At 35.8% G+C, this 21,131-nt stretch overlaps 1 protein-coding gene across 2 annotated transcripts in view; it reads left to right on the top strand.

Annotated features, from left to right (window-relative positions):
* Positions 1-1,658: 1,658 nt before the first annotated feature.
* Positions 1,659-21,131, top strand: part of LOC138333841 (mesenchyme-specific cell surface glycoprotein-like) — a 41,453-nt gene continuing 21,980 nt past the window's right edge. Inside the window, exons 1-11 of one of the 2 annotated variants that reach the window (XM_069282465.1) lie at positions 1,659-1,765; positions 2,611-2,796; positions 5,251-5,487; positions 5,987-6,179; positions 11,125-11,269; positions 11,950-12,064; positions 12,775-12,957; positions 13,616-13,684; positions 13,974-14,212; positions 15,541-15,749; positions 17,192-17,375. In XM_069282465.1, coding sequence (XP_069138566.1) covers positions 2,619-2,796; positions 5,251-5,487; positions 5,987-6,179; positions 11,125-11,269; positions 11,950-12,064; positions 12,775-12,957; positions 13,616-13,684; positions 13,974-14,212; positions 15,541-15,749; positions 17,192-17,294 — 1,671 coding nt within the window. In that variant the 5' untranslated portion in view covers positions 1,659-1,765; positions 2,611-2,618 and the 3' untranslated portion in view covers positions 17,295-17,375. Of the gene's footprint in view, positions 1,766-2,610; positions 2,797-5,250; positions 5,488-5,986; positions 6,180-11,124; positions 11,270-11,949; positions 12,065-12,774; positions 12,958-13,615; positions 13,685-13,973; positions 14,213-15,540; positions 15,750-17,191; positions 17,376-21,131 lie in introns of those variants that run through there. The other variant, XM_069282467.1, reaches the window with a different exon arrangement.

The following is a 21,131-nucleotide window of genomic DNA, read 5'->3' on the forward strand; positions in this document are numbered from 1 at the left end:
TCTCTTCTCTAGGAAGGGAATGATCCTTTATCTGCCCCTGTAATTCCCCCACCCCAATGTTGAAATCAACAAATACGCGATTAAAAGAAAACAAAAATAATCAATAAATCGACTTGGAGTTTTCCATATCACTTCGTCAACATTTTTTGTTAAACTGGTTGCACTGTGACAAACAAGAATCTAAACAAGTTTTAAATATTCACAGCCATAGAAATCTTAACTAGTAGTGTTAGACTGGTTCCCGCCTCAGTTACCTCCCTTGTGTACGCTTCACTGAGCGGAGCGCAGCCTGGCGAAGAGTAGAGAACTAAGGGAAGGGAACCAGTCTACTAGTAGTGTATGGAAACCTGTTAAATATGTATCAAAGAAAATGTGAAGGTAGGTGGAATTCCGATTGCGATGATCATTAGGTCAAAGTTCAGCACGCTCGTGAAGCACGAGCTCGAGTTCGAATGTGATATTAATTGTCTGCACAGGTTAATTTTACTTGCATTTGACATTTTATTACTTCCAGTTTATCACGCGAATATGTTCGACGCTTGCGGGCTGTCTTGCCTTTGGTAAAACAGAGAACTCTGACACTCACCGGAAGTACAGTCATCTCTGTCAGATGGGGTGGAATAGTTGTTCTCCCAAACTTCACTTGGATGTCTCGTGGTTACTAGTAAAAAAATAACTCTTTATAATATTTTTTGCAGCGACATATACAGGTTTTGCAATGAGCATAAAAGCGATATACTTCACTCCAGTGAAAATATCAATTTTGATATTTTCATTCGCTTTCGACCAATCGGAATGCAGCATTGACAGTTAAGACATCATTTTGATTGTTATCGTCATTTGTTTGTGCGCGAAAATGACGTCATATTTATGTGTAGAAATATGACGTTATGCTCACGAATACGACGTGATTATCGCAACGGTAAATAACTCTGTAAATTGCAATGGCGAAAAAACCTTTGACGGAACTAGAAGTGACGGTCTTCTGTAAATGGAAGCGAGAAAACAAATGTTGTAGATAGAATATTCCTTTGTTTCTTGACGAATACCTGTAATTTTCACCTGAGGATGTGAAAACTTTAATTTTTTTCCACATTTTTTTTTCTAACCTCATTCGATGAAATATAAATGGTATTCATCAAGAAACAATGAATGTCCTCTTGTAAGTAGGGGGGATAAGACAGCACACATGCGCTAGCTATTGAAGTGATGTCATTAATCCATCGGCCTAACCGTAACGTGCATTATCGATGACGTCATCAATTGTAAAGCACAACGACGTTCCTTGGATAATGGCGGGAAAGCGACTGAAATTTCTTGGGTTTTTTTATAGTAAGTACGTACTATCACGTAAAAGGGTTATCTCAACCCTCGTGAAAGATTTTGGCCGTCAATAGTCAAGGTCAGCATCGTACATGTGAGTGCCATTTTGTTTTAACTCCTATATGTTAATTATTTTGACATAATGCGGAGCGTGGACGGGTTATGTACGTTTTACTTTTATTGTCTCTTTTAAAATTCTACTAAAACATGGAAAATATCGCAAGTAATGTCGACCTACTGTACATGTTCAACGACTTCCACGATGCTCTATAGGTCACGCTGACCAACGGTTGATTGGATGATTATAAAACGATCGGTGACGTTTCTAATCTCGTTATCGTGACCTCACTATCTGAGATAGTCATGTTACATGCCATCTGACGAAACTGATAAGCCTTGATTGGAGTTCTACCTGTTTCTGCTTTGCCACGCCAAGTCACAGGTGGGTTCTAAATTCCGACATCTTTGCTTCCATAATATCTAATCGTAATGAGTTTTGATTAGAATATTCCAATTGAGTAAATTGTTGGTAAAAGTTTTATTTTTTAAAACTTACCAGAAATTATCAAGTTATATTTTCGAAAACGACTGTTAAAAGGACATTTCAACCTAATATGTATATATAAATATATCGGACAGAAATCATTTGTAATGAAATTTGGAGTAGTTGGCATCAAAATACGACCAACAATTGTCATTGTGGTTAGTGTGTGAAATATGCCAAACCCTGGCACGCGCCAGTGGAGAAAGGCAACGTTTGCCTAGAACTCCTCAAATCGCTCTTACAGTAGCATATTTACCTTATTAAGTTCGTGTTCTAAACTGGAAAAAAATATTATCATCAACACTTCGCTGGCTATTTATTGTAGTATTTGTTTAACTTACGTGACATATACTCGGGTATGGGTATAGCGTACATTTTGTACTTAATTTATCGTTTAACGATACGATTTTAAATTTTTAAATTATCCGTTGAAATTGGTAACAATATCGTAGAATTTGTCGGCACATTTTTTTCATAAAGATTGTAGAACAATAGATATATGTCACAATTGCTTCTTGTTTATGTAACAGCATTAGCATCACTAAAGCGTCCCTTCAACAGACGGAAATCCGTCTTCATATCGCATTCAAGGTTTTTATATATATGTCTATTTCTTATTTTTATGTCAAAGATGTACATGTTACATATAATTCGCTTTCATTAATTTTTAAAAATTATTTTTTTCAACTTAATATGAATTAAACATCTCATTTAGTATATAATTGTAAATATATATTTTGTAGGTTAAACCATGCGGAGCTGCCTGTGTTTCATCTTTTTGTTCGCCACTACCGTCGCCCAAACTTTAAATTTGGAAAATGTTGGTTACCTGAAATTACCGGACTGTAGAACTGCCAATATGCAGATGTTTTCCAACTCGGCGATGAAGGCGGTGTTTCATGAAACGTCACGGTTGTTGTACGTAGCAGGTAGGAAACTTGCTTTGTGTTTGTCAATATATAGTGTCGCAGTGTACAATGGTGAATAAATCGCACAAATATATGTTGTACCAATACTTTATGGCAGGCAAGACTACCATGATCATTTCTAACATGAGGTTACATGTATTCCGCCTTTGCATTTTACAGAGTAACCTCCCTTCCAGATAGGTATCAATTGTGACGTCATTATTTTGTGAACGCAACTCACGTCAATTTCATTGAATAATATGACGTTATCTTCGGAAACACATGACGTCACAATAAATACCTTCGCAACTGTTTTCAATAAAAAGTGGCGCTGACCATGATCTGGAACATGTTTAAACTATTCTGATTTTCTATAAATACAAGTTTGGAGTACTCATTTCAGTAATTTACACACATTTACACGTAACAATCTTGGCCTAGTTTCATGAACGTTTCTTTAAATTTAAAGATGCTCCACCGCCGACAGAGCATAAATGATATTTATCATTTGAACAATAATTGGTGTTTAATCGTGTATATATATGTATATATGTATATGTCTAATAACACAAAAATTTACATAAAATAATTATTTTGCCTTTGGTGCATGCGCAATCAGTACTTCATTCCATATAGGATATAGTCTCACGGAATTTTTTCGGGATGCAATTAATGATATTTTGTAATTTTAACTTAAAGTCAAATTAGAAGCTCAAGCTTTCCAATGGTGGTAATGGTGTAAAGTAAATAACTTTTGTAACTGAAGAAAAATACTAAATCTCTGCTCCTGTTTATGATAGTGAAAAAGTACCATTTGTCAGCGGTGGAGCATCTTTGAGGAGTTCCTTAACTTAAAATTATCCATAGGAACGCATTACATATTTTAAGGAAAACTCCTTAACTTAAGCTTGTTTCCTTAACTCTTGTAATTCCTTCCTATGGTGTATTTTAAGTTAAGAAATTCCTTTGCTTTCCTATGGTGTATTTTAAGTTAAGAAATTCCTATGCTTTCCTATGGTGTATTTTAAGTTAAGAAATTCCTATGCTTTCCTATGGTGTATTTTAAGTTAAGAAATTCCTATGCTTTCCTATGGTGTATTTTAAGTTAAGAAATTCCTATGCTTTCCTATGGTGTATTTTAAGTTAGGAAATTCCTATGCTTTCCTATGGTGTATTTTAAGTTAAGAAATTCCTATGCTTTCCTATGGTGTATTTTAAGTTAAGAAATTCCTATGCTTTCCTATGGTGTATTTTAAGTTAAGAAATTCCTATGCTTTCCTATGGTGTATTTTAAGTTAAGAAATTCCTTAAAATTGAGAAATGTTAATGAAACTGAACCCTGGACAAATATTGATAATCGGGAGTATTGGGACCAGACAAGTTGTTGTAACTATTGTTTCTGTTATTTACATTGACCCAAATTTACATTCGTAAGAGGCATTACTACGTCACACTTCTATATATAGTGGCTCAAAGTATGAGTGACTCCATAGTATTAGATATGTTGATTTCGTGTCAAACATTAAACTATATAAAAAGTGCAATAATTGACCTACAAAGAACGTAAACATTTAGATATCCGTATTACAAATTAATTATAACAAATAACAAATAGTATTTAAGTGGAACTTCTGGTCTGTCGAATTGGAAATAAATAAATCAATAAAAATAAATAAATATTATAGATCATTTATATATAACTGATCACAGATATCATAGGTCATTTACATAAAGGTTATCAGAGATATCATAGGTCATTTACATATAAGTTATCACAGATATCATAGGTCATTTATATATAGCTTATCACATTTATCATAGGTCATTTACATATATAACTATCACAGATATCACAGGTCATTTACATATAGCTTATCACAGATATCATAGGTCATTTACATATAGCTTATCACAGATATCATAGGTCATTTACATATAACTTATCACAGATATCATAGGTCATTTACATATAACTTATCACAGATATCATAGGTCATTTACATATAGCTTATCACAGATATCATAGGTCATTTACATATAACTTATCACTGATATCATGGGTCATTTACATATAACTGATCACAGATATCATAGGTCATTTACATATAGCTTATCACAGATATCATGGGTCATTTACATATATAACTATCACAGATATCATAGGTCATTTATATGTAACTTAACACAGATATCATATGTCATTTACAAATAACTTAACATAGATATCATATGTCATTTACATATAACTGATCACAGATATCATAGGTCATTTACCTATAACTTATCACAAATATCATAGGTCATTTACATATAACTTATCACAAATATCATAGGTCATTTACATATAGCTTAGTTCATGTATCATAGGTCATTAACATGTATTGTAAAAACGTCTATGACATATGTAGAGTTCTAGATGTGTAGCTCCAAATATATGTAATATGTTGTTAATTATATTGTTATATCATTTAACAGGTGAATCGTGTGTACACGTCGTTAATGTTGGTATAGCAAGTGCACCTACCCGCATTAAAACGCAGCTTTTTAATGATGGGTTGGACGGAAAGATAAAAGATATTGCGGTCTGTGACAACACGATAGCAGTATTGTTAGAGGGTCCAGAAGCTCTAGGCGAAGGTCACGTGTACCTATGCGACCCCTACTCGACCTTCACTAATGAAATGGACTGCACGCGACAGAACAGAATTATAGGTAAGTATATATAGTCTACTATTAATTATGAAAACTGTTATCGTGATAAGTCAACAAAAGGAAAGGAAAGTACAAAACGAGCGTTTTGCAGTATTTGCTTCCTACCGAAAAAATAAAAAAAATATACCATATACAAGTATGAAGACTTAAATATTCATAAATAAGAAATAACTTTTATGCACAATATGTGTTTAAAGAACTTTATGACTACCATGAACTTGCCCAGGATTTATAACTACCAGAATTGCCATGAACTTTACCCGGATTTATAACACCAGAAACACCATGACCTTGATCTGGATTTTAACTACCAGATTCACCATAACCTTGACCTTTGTTGTTATTTTAGACCTCTAAAACACACTGCACTTTCTTTCCAAAATCCAAGATGGACGTCAAAGTCATTATCTTGGAGCATGTTTTAATCTTTTTCCTATTCGAATGGTGCCAAGCTTATAAGGTTGCATTGTCTGATGACTACTTCTCTTGTCTATTGTAGTCGGCGATTCACCGACGAACATGGAATACACCAGTGACTGCAAAAAGCTGCTCGTAACAAATTCAGGCCGCGCTGGATTAATAAATGGAGTATTCACAGATCCCATAGGCTCAGTCACCATCATTGACAAACGTTTAGCGACGGAGGGAGCTCCCTGTACGAGAGAACTTTCATTCACCTACTTTGATGACCGGTGAGATTTAGAGTGAGCATGTGGTAGACAATACTATCAGAGTGTGTCAATATGTGGATATGAAGGATAGGGATATTCTACCCGAGGGTCACAAAATGTAGTAAAACCCGAGGCTTGCCGAGGGTTTTGCAACATTTTGTGACCCCGAGGGTAGAATATCCCTATCCTTCATATCCACTTATGAAAGAGTATTTTTCTTTCATACTTCGACGTTTTATTGAAATTTTACAACTAAAATATCCCGCCATTTTGAAATAAATTCGAATGAAATCCACGACTGGAAGTCGTTTTCCCATACAAGAAAAATTACATGATACTTACAACACGAATTCCGTTGTTTGCATCTTTTAGAGTAAAATCAGTCATATTTGTGAAAAAAAATGTTAAAATTTTAGCGAGGAAATAGAGATTTTGTTGACGCCGTGACGTCACGAGGCTTTATTGCATGGGTAGCCATGCAATACAGCCTCAGGCGACATGAGTGTATTGCCCTGGACCAGCCAGTATTACACGTGTAGGTATGAAAGAAAATAATATCATGGTGTGCCAATATAATAGGGTTGTTTCATTCAGCACCGACTATCTATCTTTAGAAATGGCAGTCTCTACCTATTTTCTCACATTAGGACATTGGTTTCTCTCTAATATTTTAGCGAAAGTGCTGGGTAGCTCAGAACGATCATAGAGGAGTTAACTTATTCATTGACTATTATTATCATGAGTGCTCGGTAGCTCGGTAAGATCGGAAATGAGTTAACTTATTCATTGACTATTGTTATCAGTGAGTGCTCAGTAGCTCGGTAAGATCGGAGATGAGTTAACTTATTCATTGACTATTATTATCATGTGTGTCGGTAGCTCGGTAAGATCGGAGATGAGTTAACTTATTCATTGACTATTGTTATCAGTGAGTGCTCAGTAGCTCGGTAATATCAGAAATGAGTTAACTTATTCATTGACTATTGTTATAAGTGAGTGCTCGGTAGCTCGGTAAGATCGGAGATGAGTTAACTTATTCATTGACTATTATTATCATGAGTGCTCGGTAGCTCGGTAAGATCGGAGATGAGTTAACTTATTCATTGACTATTATTATCATGAGTGCTCGGTAGCTCGGTAAGATCGGAGATGAGTTAACTTATTCATTGACTATTATTATCATGAGTGCTCGGTAGCTCGGTAAGATCGGAGATGAGTTAACTTATTCATTGACTATTATTATCATGAGTGCTCGGTAGCTCGGTAAGATCGGAGATGAGTTAACTTATTCATTGACTATTATTATCATGAGTGCTCGGTAGCTCGGTAAGATCGGAGATGAGTTAACTGATTCATTGACTATTATTATCATGAGTGCTCGGTAGCTCGGTAAATCGGAGATGAGTTAACTTGATTCATTGACTATTATTATCATGAGTGCTCGGTAGCTCGGTAAGATCGGAGATGAGTTAACTTATTCATTGACTATTATTATCATGAGTGCTCGGTAGCTCGGTAAGTCGGAGATGAGTTAACTTATTCATTGACTATTATTATCATGAGTGCTCGTAGCTCGGTAAGATCGGAGATGAGTTAACTTATTCATTGACTATTATTATCATGAGTGCTCGGTAGCTCGGTAAGATCGGAGATGAGTTAACTTGTTCATTGACTATTATTATCATGAGTGCTCGGTAGCTCGGTAAGATCGGAGATGAGTTAACTTGTTCATTGACTATTATTATCATGAGTGCTCGGTAGCTCGGTAAGATCGGAGATGAGTTAACTTGTTCATTGACTATTATTATCATGAGTGCTCGGTAGCTCGGTAAGATCGGAGATGAGTTAACTTGTTCATTGACTATTATTATCATGAGTGCTCGGTAGCTCGGTAAGATCGGAGATGAGTTAACTTGTTCATTGACTATTATTATCATGAGTGCTCGGTAGCTCGGTAAGATCGGAGATGAGTTAACTGATTCATTGACTATTGTTATCAGTGAGTGCTCAGTAGCTCGGTAAGATCGGAGATGAGTTAACTGATTCATTGACTATTATTATCATGAGTGCTCGGTAGCTCGGTAAGATCGGAGTGAGTTAACTATTCATTGACTATTATTATCATGAGTGCTCGGTAGCTCGGTAAGATCGAGATGAGTTAACTTATTCATTGACTATTATTATCATGAGTGCTCGGTAGCTCGGTAAGATCGGAGATGAGTTAACTTATTCATTGACTATTTTATCATGAGTGCTCAGTAGCTCGGTAAGATCGGAGATGAGTTAACTTATTCATTGACTATTATTATCATGAGTGCTCAGTAGCTCGGTAAGATCGGAGATGAGTTAACTTATTCATTGACTATTATTATCATGAGTGCTCGGTAGCTCGGTAAGATCGGAGATGAGTTAACTTATTCATTGACTATTATTATCATGAGTGCTCGGTAGCTCGGTAAGATCGGAGATGAGTTAACTGATTTCATTGCACTATTATTATCATGAGTGCTCGGTAGCTCGGTAAGATCGGAGATGAGTTAACTTATTCATTGACTATTATATGACTACTCGTAAGTTATACATATAGTGCTCGGTAGCTCGGTATCGAGATGATAACTATTCATTGACTATTATTATCATGAGTGCTCGGTAGCTCGGTAAGATCGGAGATGAGTTAACTTGTTCATTGACTATTATTATCATGAGTGCTCAGTAGCTCGGTAAGATCGGAGATGAGTTAACTTGTTCATTGACTATTGTTATCAGTGAGTGCTCAGTAGCTCGGTAATATCAGAAATGAGTTAACTTATTCATTGACTATTATTATCATGAGTGCTCGGTAGCTCGGTAAGATCGGAGATGAGTTAACTTATTCATTGACTATTATTATCATGAGTGCTCGGTAGCTCGGTAAGATCGGAGATGAGTTAACTGATTCATTGACTATTATTATCATGAGTGCTCGGTAGCTCGGTAAGATCGGAGATGAGTTAACTTGTTCATTGACTATTATTATCATGAGTGCTCGGTAGCTCGGTAAGATCGGAGATGAGTTAACTTATTCATTGACTATTATTATCATGAGTGCTCGGTAGCTCGGTAAGGTCGGAGATGAGTTAACTTATTCATTGACTATTGTTATCAGTGAGTGCTCAGTAGCTCGGTAATATCATAAATGAGTCAACTTGTTCATTGACTATTATTATCATGAGTGCTCGGTAGCTCGGTAAGATCGGAGATGAGTTAACTTGTTCATTGACTATTATTATCATGAGTGCTCGGTAGCTCGGTAAGATCGGAGATGAGTTAACTTGTTCATTGACTATTATTATCATGAGTGCTCGGTAGCTCGGTAAGATCGGAGATGAGTTAACTTGTTCATTGACTATTATTATCATGAGTGCTCGGTAGCTCGGTAAGATCGGAGATGAGTTAACTTGTTCATTGACTATTATTATCATGAGTGCTCAGTAGCTCGGTAAGATCGGAGATGAGTTAACTTGTTCATTGACTATTGTTATCAGTGAGTGCTCAGTAGCTCGGTAAGATCGGAGATGAGTTAACTTGTTCATTGACTATTGTTATAGTGAGTGCTCAGTAGCTCGGTAATATCAGAAATGAGTTAACTTATTCATTGACTATTATTATCATGAGTGCTCGGTAGCTCGGTAAGATCGGAGATGAGTTAACTTATTCATTGACTATTATTATCATGAGTGCTCAGTAGCTCGGTAATATCAGAAATGAGTCAACTTGTTCATTGACTATTGTTATAAGTGAGTGCTCAGTAGCTCGGTAATATCGAAATGAGTTAAATTCATTGACTAGTTATATGAGTGCTCGGTAGCTCGTAAGATCGGAGATGAGTTAACTATTCATTGACTATTGTTAAGTGAGTGCTCAGTAGCTCGGTAATATCAGAAATGAGTTAACTTATTCATTGACTATTGTTATCAGTGAGTGCTCAGTAGCTCGGTAATATCAGAAATGAGTTAACTTATTCATTCACTATTATTATCATGAGTGCTCGGTAGCTCGGTAAGATCGGAGATGAGTTAACTGATTCATTGACTATTGTTATCAGTGAGTGCTCAGTAGCTCGGTAATATCAGAAATGAGTTAACTTATTCATTGACTATTGTTATAAGTGAGTGCTCAGTAGCTCGGTAATATCAGAAATGAGTTAACTTATTCATTGACTATTGTTATCAGTGAGTGCTCAGTAGCTCGGTAATATCAGAAATGAGTTAACTTGTTCATTGACTATTGTTATAAGTGAGTCTGTTATTGTGGTATAATATTTGCAGAAAAGACAACTGAGGATATCTGCATATACATAGCCGATACTACAGGGGTTACTATCATTAATGTTATATCCACTCATTGCAGTACATCAAAAGAATCGAATAACGGTACACTGTGGTTGATTGTTTTGCTTTGAATCGGGCGTCGCCCTCTCTGTAATCACCATGGAAGTTTTTGCTGACCTGCGATTGGTTCAGGTTCTTTCTCCTGAGCTGCCGTCAATTTTAATTTAAGATAATCCAGGGATGGATATAATGTCAGTGATAGTTACCCCTGGGATATTGAGGATGTTGCATATATAGTTCGACAAGAATAACTTGAAAGATATTTAATAAAGCATGAGAAGTGATACGAATCCCAACCGCCAAATACCTAGCTCATTAAGAAAACCATCCGGCTGGTGTTAGGAAACCATCCGGCTGGTGTTAGGAGGTCACTAGTTCAAACCCTGGTCTGGTCGCTATAGTTTCCCGTGACCTGTTAAGCATATAATTATTTCCATAAGTGACGATACGATATTATAAAACCAATATTTGTAAAAAAAAATAATAAAGACGTGCAAAATAAAGTGAATACCTTTTATTGCGGTCAATAAACCGCATGACCAAATTATTATAAAATTATAGTGTCATATATCCTTAAATATTTGTTTGGGTAACAGTTTACAATACTATATGGCCCAAGGATTGCGGTGGACCTATAGAGGAGACCATAATAATGGTATCGTCACCAAGTTTTCAAACGACCTAGAACCATCGCATGTAACCATCAATGGCGACAATACCCGGGCGTACGTCACCTTACCGGTAAGTTTGTGTGTGATTTTGTCTCTGTGTAGCTTAGTTATCTGCCCTTGCTATCCACCTTATTAAGTTTCTGGGTGATTCTGTCTCCCAGGTAGCCGGGGTATCTGCCTTTGTTATCCACCTTATTGGTAAGTTTGTGGATGATTCCATCTTCTCGGTAGGTGGGTTATCTGCCCTTGGAATGCACCTTATTAAGTTCGTGAGTAATCCGGTTGCGCCGGATGCTTAGTTATTTGTCCTTGGTAATCACCTTGTTGGTAAGATTTTGTGCGATTATGTCTCCTTTGTAGCTGGGTTATCTACCCTTGGTGTCCACCTTATTGGTAATTTTGTCGGCCATTCAGTCTCCTCGGTAACTGAGTTATCTGCCCTTGGTATGCACATTAGCGATAAGTTTGTTTGTGATTCCAATTTCTCGGTGGCTGGGTTATCTGACTTGTTACCCACCCGATCAAGTTTGTGGGTTATTCTTTCTCCCCAGAAGCTGGACTATCTTCTTTTCATACGTGTAATGAAGAGAAATGTAAAAACAAACCTAAAACTGAATGTTTCATATGCCACATATGTATAAGTTTGTAGTAAGTTTGAGCACCCGATATTCCTTATCACGTACCTACAATAGCACTTACAATACGTTACATAATGCAGAGCAGGTACTATACCGTCTTTGTAATTGACAGGTGGCCAATGGCATTGCGGAAATAGACCTGACAACAGATTCCTGGGTAGACATGTATAATATGGGCTACAAAGATCTTTCAGCCTTCCAAATTGACGCAAGTGACTCTGATTTCGGTGAGTTCGTTAAAGATTATTTCTCAAGACCATGGGGCAAGTGACTATCACTTTTGTTAGTCACGGTTTTACAAATATAACTGTTGTAATTTTACAAGATAATTAACGCCATTGACTATTTCTATAATGCATTAAATGCTGAACGTTACCGGACTATTCAGGTCAGTGACGATTTCTGTGATATATCAAACATGTTCCACCGCCGACGAATGATACTTTTCAGATTATTTATTATTTTTCTTCAGTTACAAATTACCTTACGTTTTACCGTCACTACCACTGAAAAGTTTGAGCTATTCTTTTCTAATTTTAATTCATGATTAAAATATTAAAACTAATCAATTGCATCTGGAATAAATGGAGTACTGATTGCTTATACACCAAATCCAAAATGAATTATTTTATTATGTTGCGGAGGGGCATCTTTAAATGCTGAACATTTCCTGAATATTAATGCTTGTGACTATTTCTATGATACATTAAAATTGTTTGCCATGTTAACAGATGTTTAAAGCTAATAAGGAATCAATCAATAAATGTGATACTTTAAATATTCAATTGTTTTAACGCCTCGATGCAGAAATGTTATTTCAGCGCAGTTTCTCATGGGAAATACACTAATTAAAACTACATATTTACTTAATGTATTTTATCCACTGAAAGAAAAATATATGTTTAGATAACGATTATAAATATATATTTGTATTCAGGTGTCAATATGGTCAGCGGTTATACGATAAGAGCTTTAAAACAACCAACTGCGGCCGTTTTTGTGAAGGGATCATCGATTGATTACGTCGTTACAGCAAATACAGGCGCAATGAGAACTTACACGATGGACGTTCATGGAGTGGACTACACGGATAACGCTAGAGGACAAACAGTGTTTTTCGGTAAACAAAGATTTATTCATTTATTCTTCAGACATTATAAAATATTCATAATTTATAAAAAATAATAATATGTTTAAAGGCCCACTACCTCTTTAAAACGGCTTTTATATTTTAAAATTGAAATGTAAAACGAGATTGATCATTTTGTAGTCACAAAAGTTTTAAGCTTACCGTTAATACTACGCGTATCATCACCTTTTGGGCAATTAAATAGAAATAAATAAATGTTTATTTTCATAATTTGGGTCGTCTATGTTTCCTGCCGTCGTCCTAATTACCGCGCGGTAGTTGATTATCACTGCGCCAGACGGCAAAACAGCGAAATTAATCTTCACTGTTAACATAAATGACGCAGGATATCTTGCATTTGTTTGGTGTTGTAACCTCATCTTATGCCGTCGATATATATTTTTTCGTTTGTTATTATCGCTTTTAAGAAACTTTTAATTGTTATTTCGGAAAAGAAGTTGCCTTTAATCATTTTATCGATTGGTTAAGCAGCTTAACTACTGCAAAAGAAAAAAAAGTGTTTTGTTTTTATTTAAATTTTTATAGACAATCAGAAAAGGTCATATGTAAATTATTTCAATACACACATGGTTTTTTATGATATCTAAATACATGTATGAGCTACATTGAAGTTCTTACTATCAATCAGATGGAGAACTTGACAACACGGAAATCTCTAGCACACTTGGCTCCGACCTGAATGCCAACTCACGTCTTGGTATGGTTTCATATCTTTCTTTTATTTTAGCGTCTGTTTTTTATGCTTTGCTTTGATATAAAACATCTTGTCAAAGTGCATTGATAAATGTTCTACCGGGAAAGGAAAATTCCATATCGATAACAAAGACGGCATTGCCGTCATAAGGAAAATAAAAAATGGACACAAATTACAGAAATAAATAAATAAAAATCTGGCGATATGTGATCTGCTAAACACTAAAATCCACATGGGAACAAGGCAACAGGTGTATACATATAATATGCTTAAATGTACATTTTTATCCAAGGCCGACTGCACATGAGCACTGTGGATGGACGAAGTTTTGTGTCTGGGCTTATCACCAATCTGTACACTTTTGGCGGAAGAGAACTTGGCTTCTGGGACCTTGCATTCAATACCAACACGTCAACTGCTGATGATCTGGAAACTATTGCTGCCAGTTCGTATCCCTCTGTTTTCAATGGCGATTGCTCTGATGCGACGTTAAGTCCGGCGGACGAAGCTGACTCACGCTCGGATGATCTGGTAAAGCCTACATTGTACAGGTCTAAAGCATGTTTGATTATTTAGCCCGCTACGTGTTTGTTACATAAAATATAGTTTTTGTTTTATTTACTGCATTTACCTAGTGGGTGATAAGGCTACGACTAATCTATTTACTTGGTTCTTACATGAACATGTCAAAGTTCTAGAAGTTCTAGATTTAAGTTTACAAAATATCACCTACAGACAATCTTTTGTCAGAAGGCCTACCGTACACTTGACTTTCTATTAACATTATTAAATTAACTAAGACAAGACATTCCGACAGCTAATGATTACGTTACTTCAATCAACCCATCCTTTCAAAACAATTGTGTGACCTGATCGCACAACGTACCTTAAACATCGTGCGCACATCGTACAGTCGTGCGCTCGATGTCTGCACGATGTTCTTTGGTACTCTGTGCGAACAGGTCACTCAACTGTTTATAATCATGTAAAATGTAAATCAAGTCATATTAAAGTTTATTTACTAATACCGTATCTAAACAGAGATCCTCTTCACAGGACTCAAAACACTTAAGATAATATATCAAAGAGTACAATGTACATGATGTTACTAAACCTTCAGATTTCAGATTTATAACTTTTATGATTCTCCCAACGCTTCTTTAATCTGTTTTAAAATCTAAAGACGTTTTTATTTGGTTCTAAAACAACATTTTCGGGAAACTTGCTCAATATTTTTACCATTCTGAAGGCAAAAAATCTCTTGGGAAAATCCATTCTTGAATGCCGTGGGAAAAAATCAACGGACGTTTTACCATTCTGAAGGCAAAAAATCTCTTGGGAAAGTCCATTCTTGAATGCCGTGGGAAAAAATCAACGGATGTCCCCTACTACACTTACTGTGTGTGGAAGAATGGACGATGTTAGGGCCCCGAACATTGTGTACATTTTATCGTATGTTAATTTGTAGGGCCCTGAACCTTGTATACATTTTTATTGTATGTTAATTTGTAGGGCCCTGAACCTTGTATACATTTTTATTGTATGCTGATTTGTAGGGCCCCGAACCTTGTATACATTTTTATCGTATGTTGATTTGCAGGGCCCTGAACCTTGTATACATTTTTATTGTATGTTAATTTGTAGGGCCCCGAACCTTGTACACATTTTTATCGTATGCTGATTTGTAGGGCCCCGAACCTTGTACACATTTTTATCGTATGCTGATTTGTAGGTCCCTGAACCTTGCATACATTTTTATCGTATGCTGATCTTGCTAATTTGTAGGGCCCTGAACCTTGTATACATTTTTATGGTATGCTGATTTGTAGGGCCCTGAACCTTGCATACGTTTTTTGTAGGGCCCTGAACCTAATGTACTTGCCACCTATAAGTACAATGAAACTCCGCTGATTGCTGCTGCCGCACGGAATGGACTGATGTATCTCTATATAATGGCTTTCAATACTCCTAGCTATCAAAATGTGGTTAGATTGGGAAACATGACAGCGAGTTGGGCTGATTCACAGGCGGTATCGGCGGCTGGCGACGGACTCATTTCTGATATGGGGTGAGTTATAAAGAAATATTTAGTGAACTTATTTCTTAAAGCGATTTCTGATATGTTATAAGTAGTAAGGGCAACTTGAAATAGAATTATTTTTTATATTTGGATAGTAATTAGAACAGTTTTAATCTGACTTATTTCTGTTATCAGGTTAGTATTTAGGACAGCTTGAATTTGACTCATTTCTGATATCTGGTTAGTACTTAGGACAGCTTGAATTTGACTCATTTCTGATATTGGGTTAGTAATAAGGACAGTTCGAATATGACTTTGATATCGGGTTAGTATTTAGGATGGTTTGAATCTGAATTATTTCTAATATCGGGTTAGTAATTAGGACAGTTCGAATCTGACTTATTTCTGATATTGGTTTAGTAATGAGAACGGCTTAAATCTGTCTTATTTCTGATATCGTGTTAGTAATTAGGACAGTTTAAATCTGACTTATCAATCTTCTCATCTACGTCCGTTCTCCTTCAACTAAATGTAAATTACAAGTAGTAAATGGTATTAAGGGAAGATGGTTGGATAAGAAATTGAGCTTACAGTGAATTAGCACCGACCTTGCTCGTCCATCTTATCAGTAGCTTCTGACTTTTGGGACATATACTTGTGTAAAAAGAGAGCATTTTCATTGGTTTAAAAATACTTTATCATCATATAAAAGAAAAAAAATGGCGTCGCCGTTCATAAAAAGATATATATATTTGAACATTTAAAAAGATTACCAATAGTAAATTGAATTATAATGATTGATTTGTATGATTGTTATTAATGGAGATATAATATAAAAATCCGAGTGTACTATTATAAAAAAATTAGCCGCGAAGCCTTCGACGATCGCGTTTAAGATATTTAGCGACCGACCGAAGCAATCAATATCCAAAGTTAATTTAGCTTTGCCCTTATATGTACATTTTTGTTTGTGTACATGTTTTGCGACCGTCTTTAACATTTTTTTTTCATTTTTTTTGTCTTGGTGAAGGGGCAGATTGCAATAAAATTTGACAAATAATTTATTTAGTAATTATTACTGGTAATGTTACCAACACAGACCTTAAGTATGATACATGTATGATGCTAACGTAAAAGCTCACACGATTCATGTCTGTTTATTTCTACTTTACTTCGTTATAACAGTCTGAAACATTGAAGGACGTGTCAGGTTTATCAGTATGGGAAAAGTCGGAGTTCCCGGAGAAAAAACTATGACTTACGATTAGCATATGACAACTACCCACCGTGATGTTCGAACTCGAAACCCTGAGGTGGAGAGCTACTGGCAATATGTCAGAATATATTACCAACCGTTGACAATTATGATATAATTTGTTGACAAATTAATGATTCAGTAGAGTTTGTTTACAATTTTATTATCATATGACAAAGTATTTGGTTTTATATTGAGTTTGGTTTATAAAATTATTGTTTTGATTCTTTTGCAGATTTATTCCCGAAAACCTCCTCGGCGGAGAGAGCACTCCAGTACTGTACGTCATCAGTCAGGGTACCGGCTCCGTGAGTCTGAACAGGATCGTAATGCCGTAAGAAAGCAACGTGTATCGTCCAAACCCAAACAAAAATATGCCTGTACAATTTATGATATCATTAAAGTACTCAACAAACTTTTGAATATGTTTGTTTTACTTCATAGCACCGATGGCAATAAGTACTGAAATCTCCCATTTTAAGAACCTGTCTTGATACTATCAAAACGATACGTTTGTGACATGACTAAGTGATATATCAAAGAGATTTGTTGATCTTTACTTGTCGCAACTTTATCTATGCCATGTAGCTTACGCCAGTCATTTAAAAATTTGCATACATTTGACTTGACATTTCTAAAAAATGCACTCATCGCATTGAAAGGATAGGGATTAATGGAATCTTTCAACCCCTTTGGGATGAAACAGGAGAATCTCAACCCGAGGGGTAATATTCTTAAATCGACAGCTTAAAAATCTTATCCCGAGGGTTGATATCTCCTTTCTCATCAAAAAGGTGGTGAATGATTATTTTTCTTTCACCTATGTGAGCACGCGCAATGATATCGTGTAGCTTGTCTTTACCGTAGGGTGAGACAGAAAATTGTAACACCGTTGAAATTGCGGATATCCCCGTCCGAAGCTAGAGAACAAACATCGTTACTCATAACCGTCCCGCCCCTCATAAAGATCATTTAAAATAGGACATACACGTGAATATCAGCTGAGACATTTTGTGCTTATAAAATGACCGCACACTAATTTACTCAAAATAGTGCGTAGAATCAGTATCATCTTTTAGTTTGAAATCTCCCAATAGTAAAACAAGTAACATCCGACAGTCCTGTATATGCAAATGACAACTTATAATGTGTTTTCGTGCTTCACATTTTAACATGTAACGTCACAAAATACGTCAAAATAGATAAGTCGCTTGTGTAGTTGCTTGTGAAGTCGCTTATGTTATAAACAATTTATAGACTTAAAATAGCAGTTCGTTTCATTAAATGTTTTGCTTCATAAACCATTTACATGTTTTAAACCCGTTATTTTTCGCACTATTTTATAAGGCACATTTTACTTCACCGACGTTTAGGTAGAATAGATACACATTTTAAAAAGATATGCAAATGACAACTTATAATGTGTTTTCGTGCTTCACATTTTAACATGTAACGTCACAAAATACGTCAAAATAGATAAGTCGCTTGTGTAGTTGCTTGTGAAGTCGCTTATGTTATAAACAATTTATAGACTTAAAATAGCAGTTCGTTTCATTAAATGTTTTGCTTCATAAACCATTTACATGTTTTAAACCCGTTATTTTTCGCACTATTTTATAAGGCACATTTTACTTCACCGACGTTTAGGTAGAATAGATACACATTTTAAAAAGAGTATATGGGTTGTCTTAGAAAAGAAAATCGAACAACGATGTTCGGTGTGGAAATATATACTACAGATTACTAAGATACACGTACATTGTACATCGATTAAGTATTGCATCACAAGTCGGTTCAAATCGGGACTTTTCCCACGAATGTTTGGGTCGTTGGGTTACCACCCCGATTAAGGGCAATGGGTTGCTGCGGAAGAGTTGGGGGATCCAATCGGAGCAACTCAGGGGTCTTCGGGGCAACCTATATAAAATATTGGTCTAGGAAGTAGCCGTTTAGCAACGGTATAAAATGGAGTTTGAAACAAAATCAAATCGCCTTTGATCTCGAGCTATCTTATTGTACAATTCTTGGAAACATGTACGGAGAACTCGCTGGAGTCTCGAAAATCACAAGACCACAAGTCGTCTGGCGTAATAACGTATTTAGCATTGAGACGATTATCAATGTTAGTCTACGTATGTACACTAATACGACAGAACTGGCTTTATCTCGGAACTGTCTGTCTAGAACCTGATAATGTACTCTGTAACCCCATGTTCTACAGGTGCATAGGTGCTAACGTATATTTGCATATATGCAAAAAAAGTGCTTGAGGTACAACGTAGGTCCATGTGCAGATCACGTCATATGAACGAGCAATAGCATATGTGTGTATCATCGCTAAATATATAATGAAAAGTGATATTTTTGGTAGCAATCGAATCATTAGATAAAAGAAAGATATTCACACATTAATATAGATGTCATATAAGGTAAATGTCACCAAAAGAAGTCGGGAGGTGCGTGGGAAGAAGCCTAAAGTAGTGTACAACAACAGTTAGATGACATATCAGTTAACATTGTGAACACGTTAGACAGCAAGACTGTCCCAAAGAGGATAGAGGTATGAAAAAAACATACACTGCAAGGTTATAATCATCACACTGTCAATCCACATTAAACATGAAAAAAGCAGAAAAGACCAAAGACAGGCTTGCAGGTACTTCGATAGACTGAATGTAATTCATGGAGCACGACAAATTTAATCCCCGTTCAGGGTAATCGAGTCAAGTTTTAGGATATATAAAGCGACCTCTGAAAAGTACAAAACACCAAAATCGCTATACCACGCTCCACAAAAATAGATGCAAAATAATGTGACAATACCACGCTCTACAAAAAATAGTCCAAAAGATAATGTGACTATACCGCACTCCACAAAAAGTAGGTAGTAGTCCAAAATGATGTGACTATACCGAGCTCCACAAAAAGTAGTCCCAAATTTTTTTTTTCTTTTTTTTTTCTGATATGAAATTTTATTTTTGCTTAGTAATTTGGATAGAGATAATACACTATTGAATTTGCTTTTTCCAGTTGGCATTTATTATTCAAATAGTTGAATGAACCCAAAACAAAGATCAAATTATGATTATTATCATCAAAACATTTTTGTTACGTGAACAAATGCATCTAGTATTAATATAATATTCATGACCATGTAATCACACCCTTTTGGGAGAAATTAATCAATTTCACAGGATTTATTTATTAACTATTCATGAGCTAATGCGCCCCCTTTCTCTTGGTGAAGATCACAATTTTTACCAAAATAATGAAAATTTACATCAATTCACTACCTTTAAACAGTCGCCTTTGTCACTGACTTTATTTCGAAGGTTAATTCAATACCTTCATATATTCATATTAACTATAATTAATAACAAAAGCACTTGTGCATTAATAAATATTTAATTCCAGATTCCCTAATCTGATTTCAAGAGGAATTCAAGAGACGAACAAGGAATCGAGAGTTCTACCCTTTTTATACCTTGGTTGCTATTTTCTACATTATCTACTTCCCCTTTAACACATTTCCTACTGAATCTGCTGTACTTGCAGTATTTTTCAAGGCGTTTCCAATTTGAAGTCTCGCTTACTTCACTTGGCAAAATATCCACGAGGCTGAAAAATATACCACGATTTCAACTCACCTCCGTTCAAAATTTGTGACACTGGGGTTGATAATGTCAAGTATTGGGGAAGTTTTCTTGGTGATAAGTGACATTTTTTTTCATTCCTGGAATGATATCATTTATGATAGCACATGTGCTTTATTTTCACGCCTTTTGAGCCGATGATGTACCAGAAAGTAAGACAAAAACAGTGTACGCCTTAGCAGGAGTATCTTTATTTTTCTTTCTCTCTGTTTCTATAAAAAGCTTGGTGACGACGTCGTTGATTTGTGTTTACCTTTCACAGATCTGCACCGTCGGATGAAGAGCGCAGGCGCGGTATGAACAGGATATGACGTTTGCATCACTGTTTGGCTGCGTCGGCTATTTTTTCTTCATGTTCTCCGACGCCATGCTTGCGATCTCTAGATGGAAACTTCACGTTCCATTGCACGAGCTTATTGTGATGACGTCATATTATATAGCTCAGTTTTGCATTGCCTGTAGCACACATTCAGATTTGCAGCCAGACAAATACCAATATGTGTAGGTAACACATTGAGTACT

Source organism: Argopecten irradians, chromosome 10, assembly GCF_041381155.1.
Source record: "Argopecten irradians isolate NY chromosome 10, Ai_NY, whole genome shotgun sequence".
NCBI lineage: Eukaryota > Metazoa > Mollusca > Bivalvia > Pectinida > Pectinidae > Argopecten > Argopecten irradians.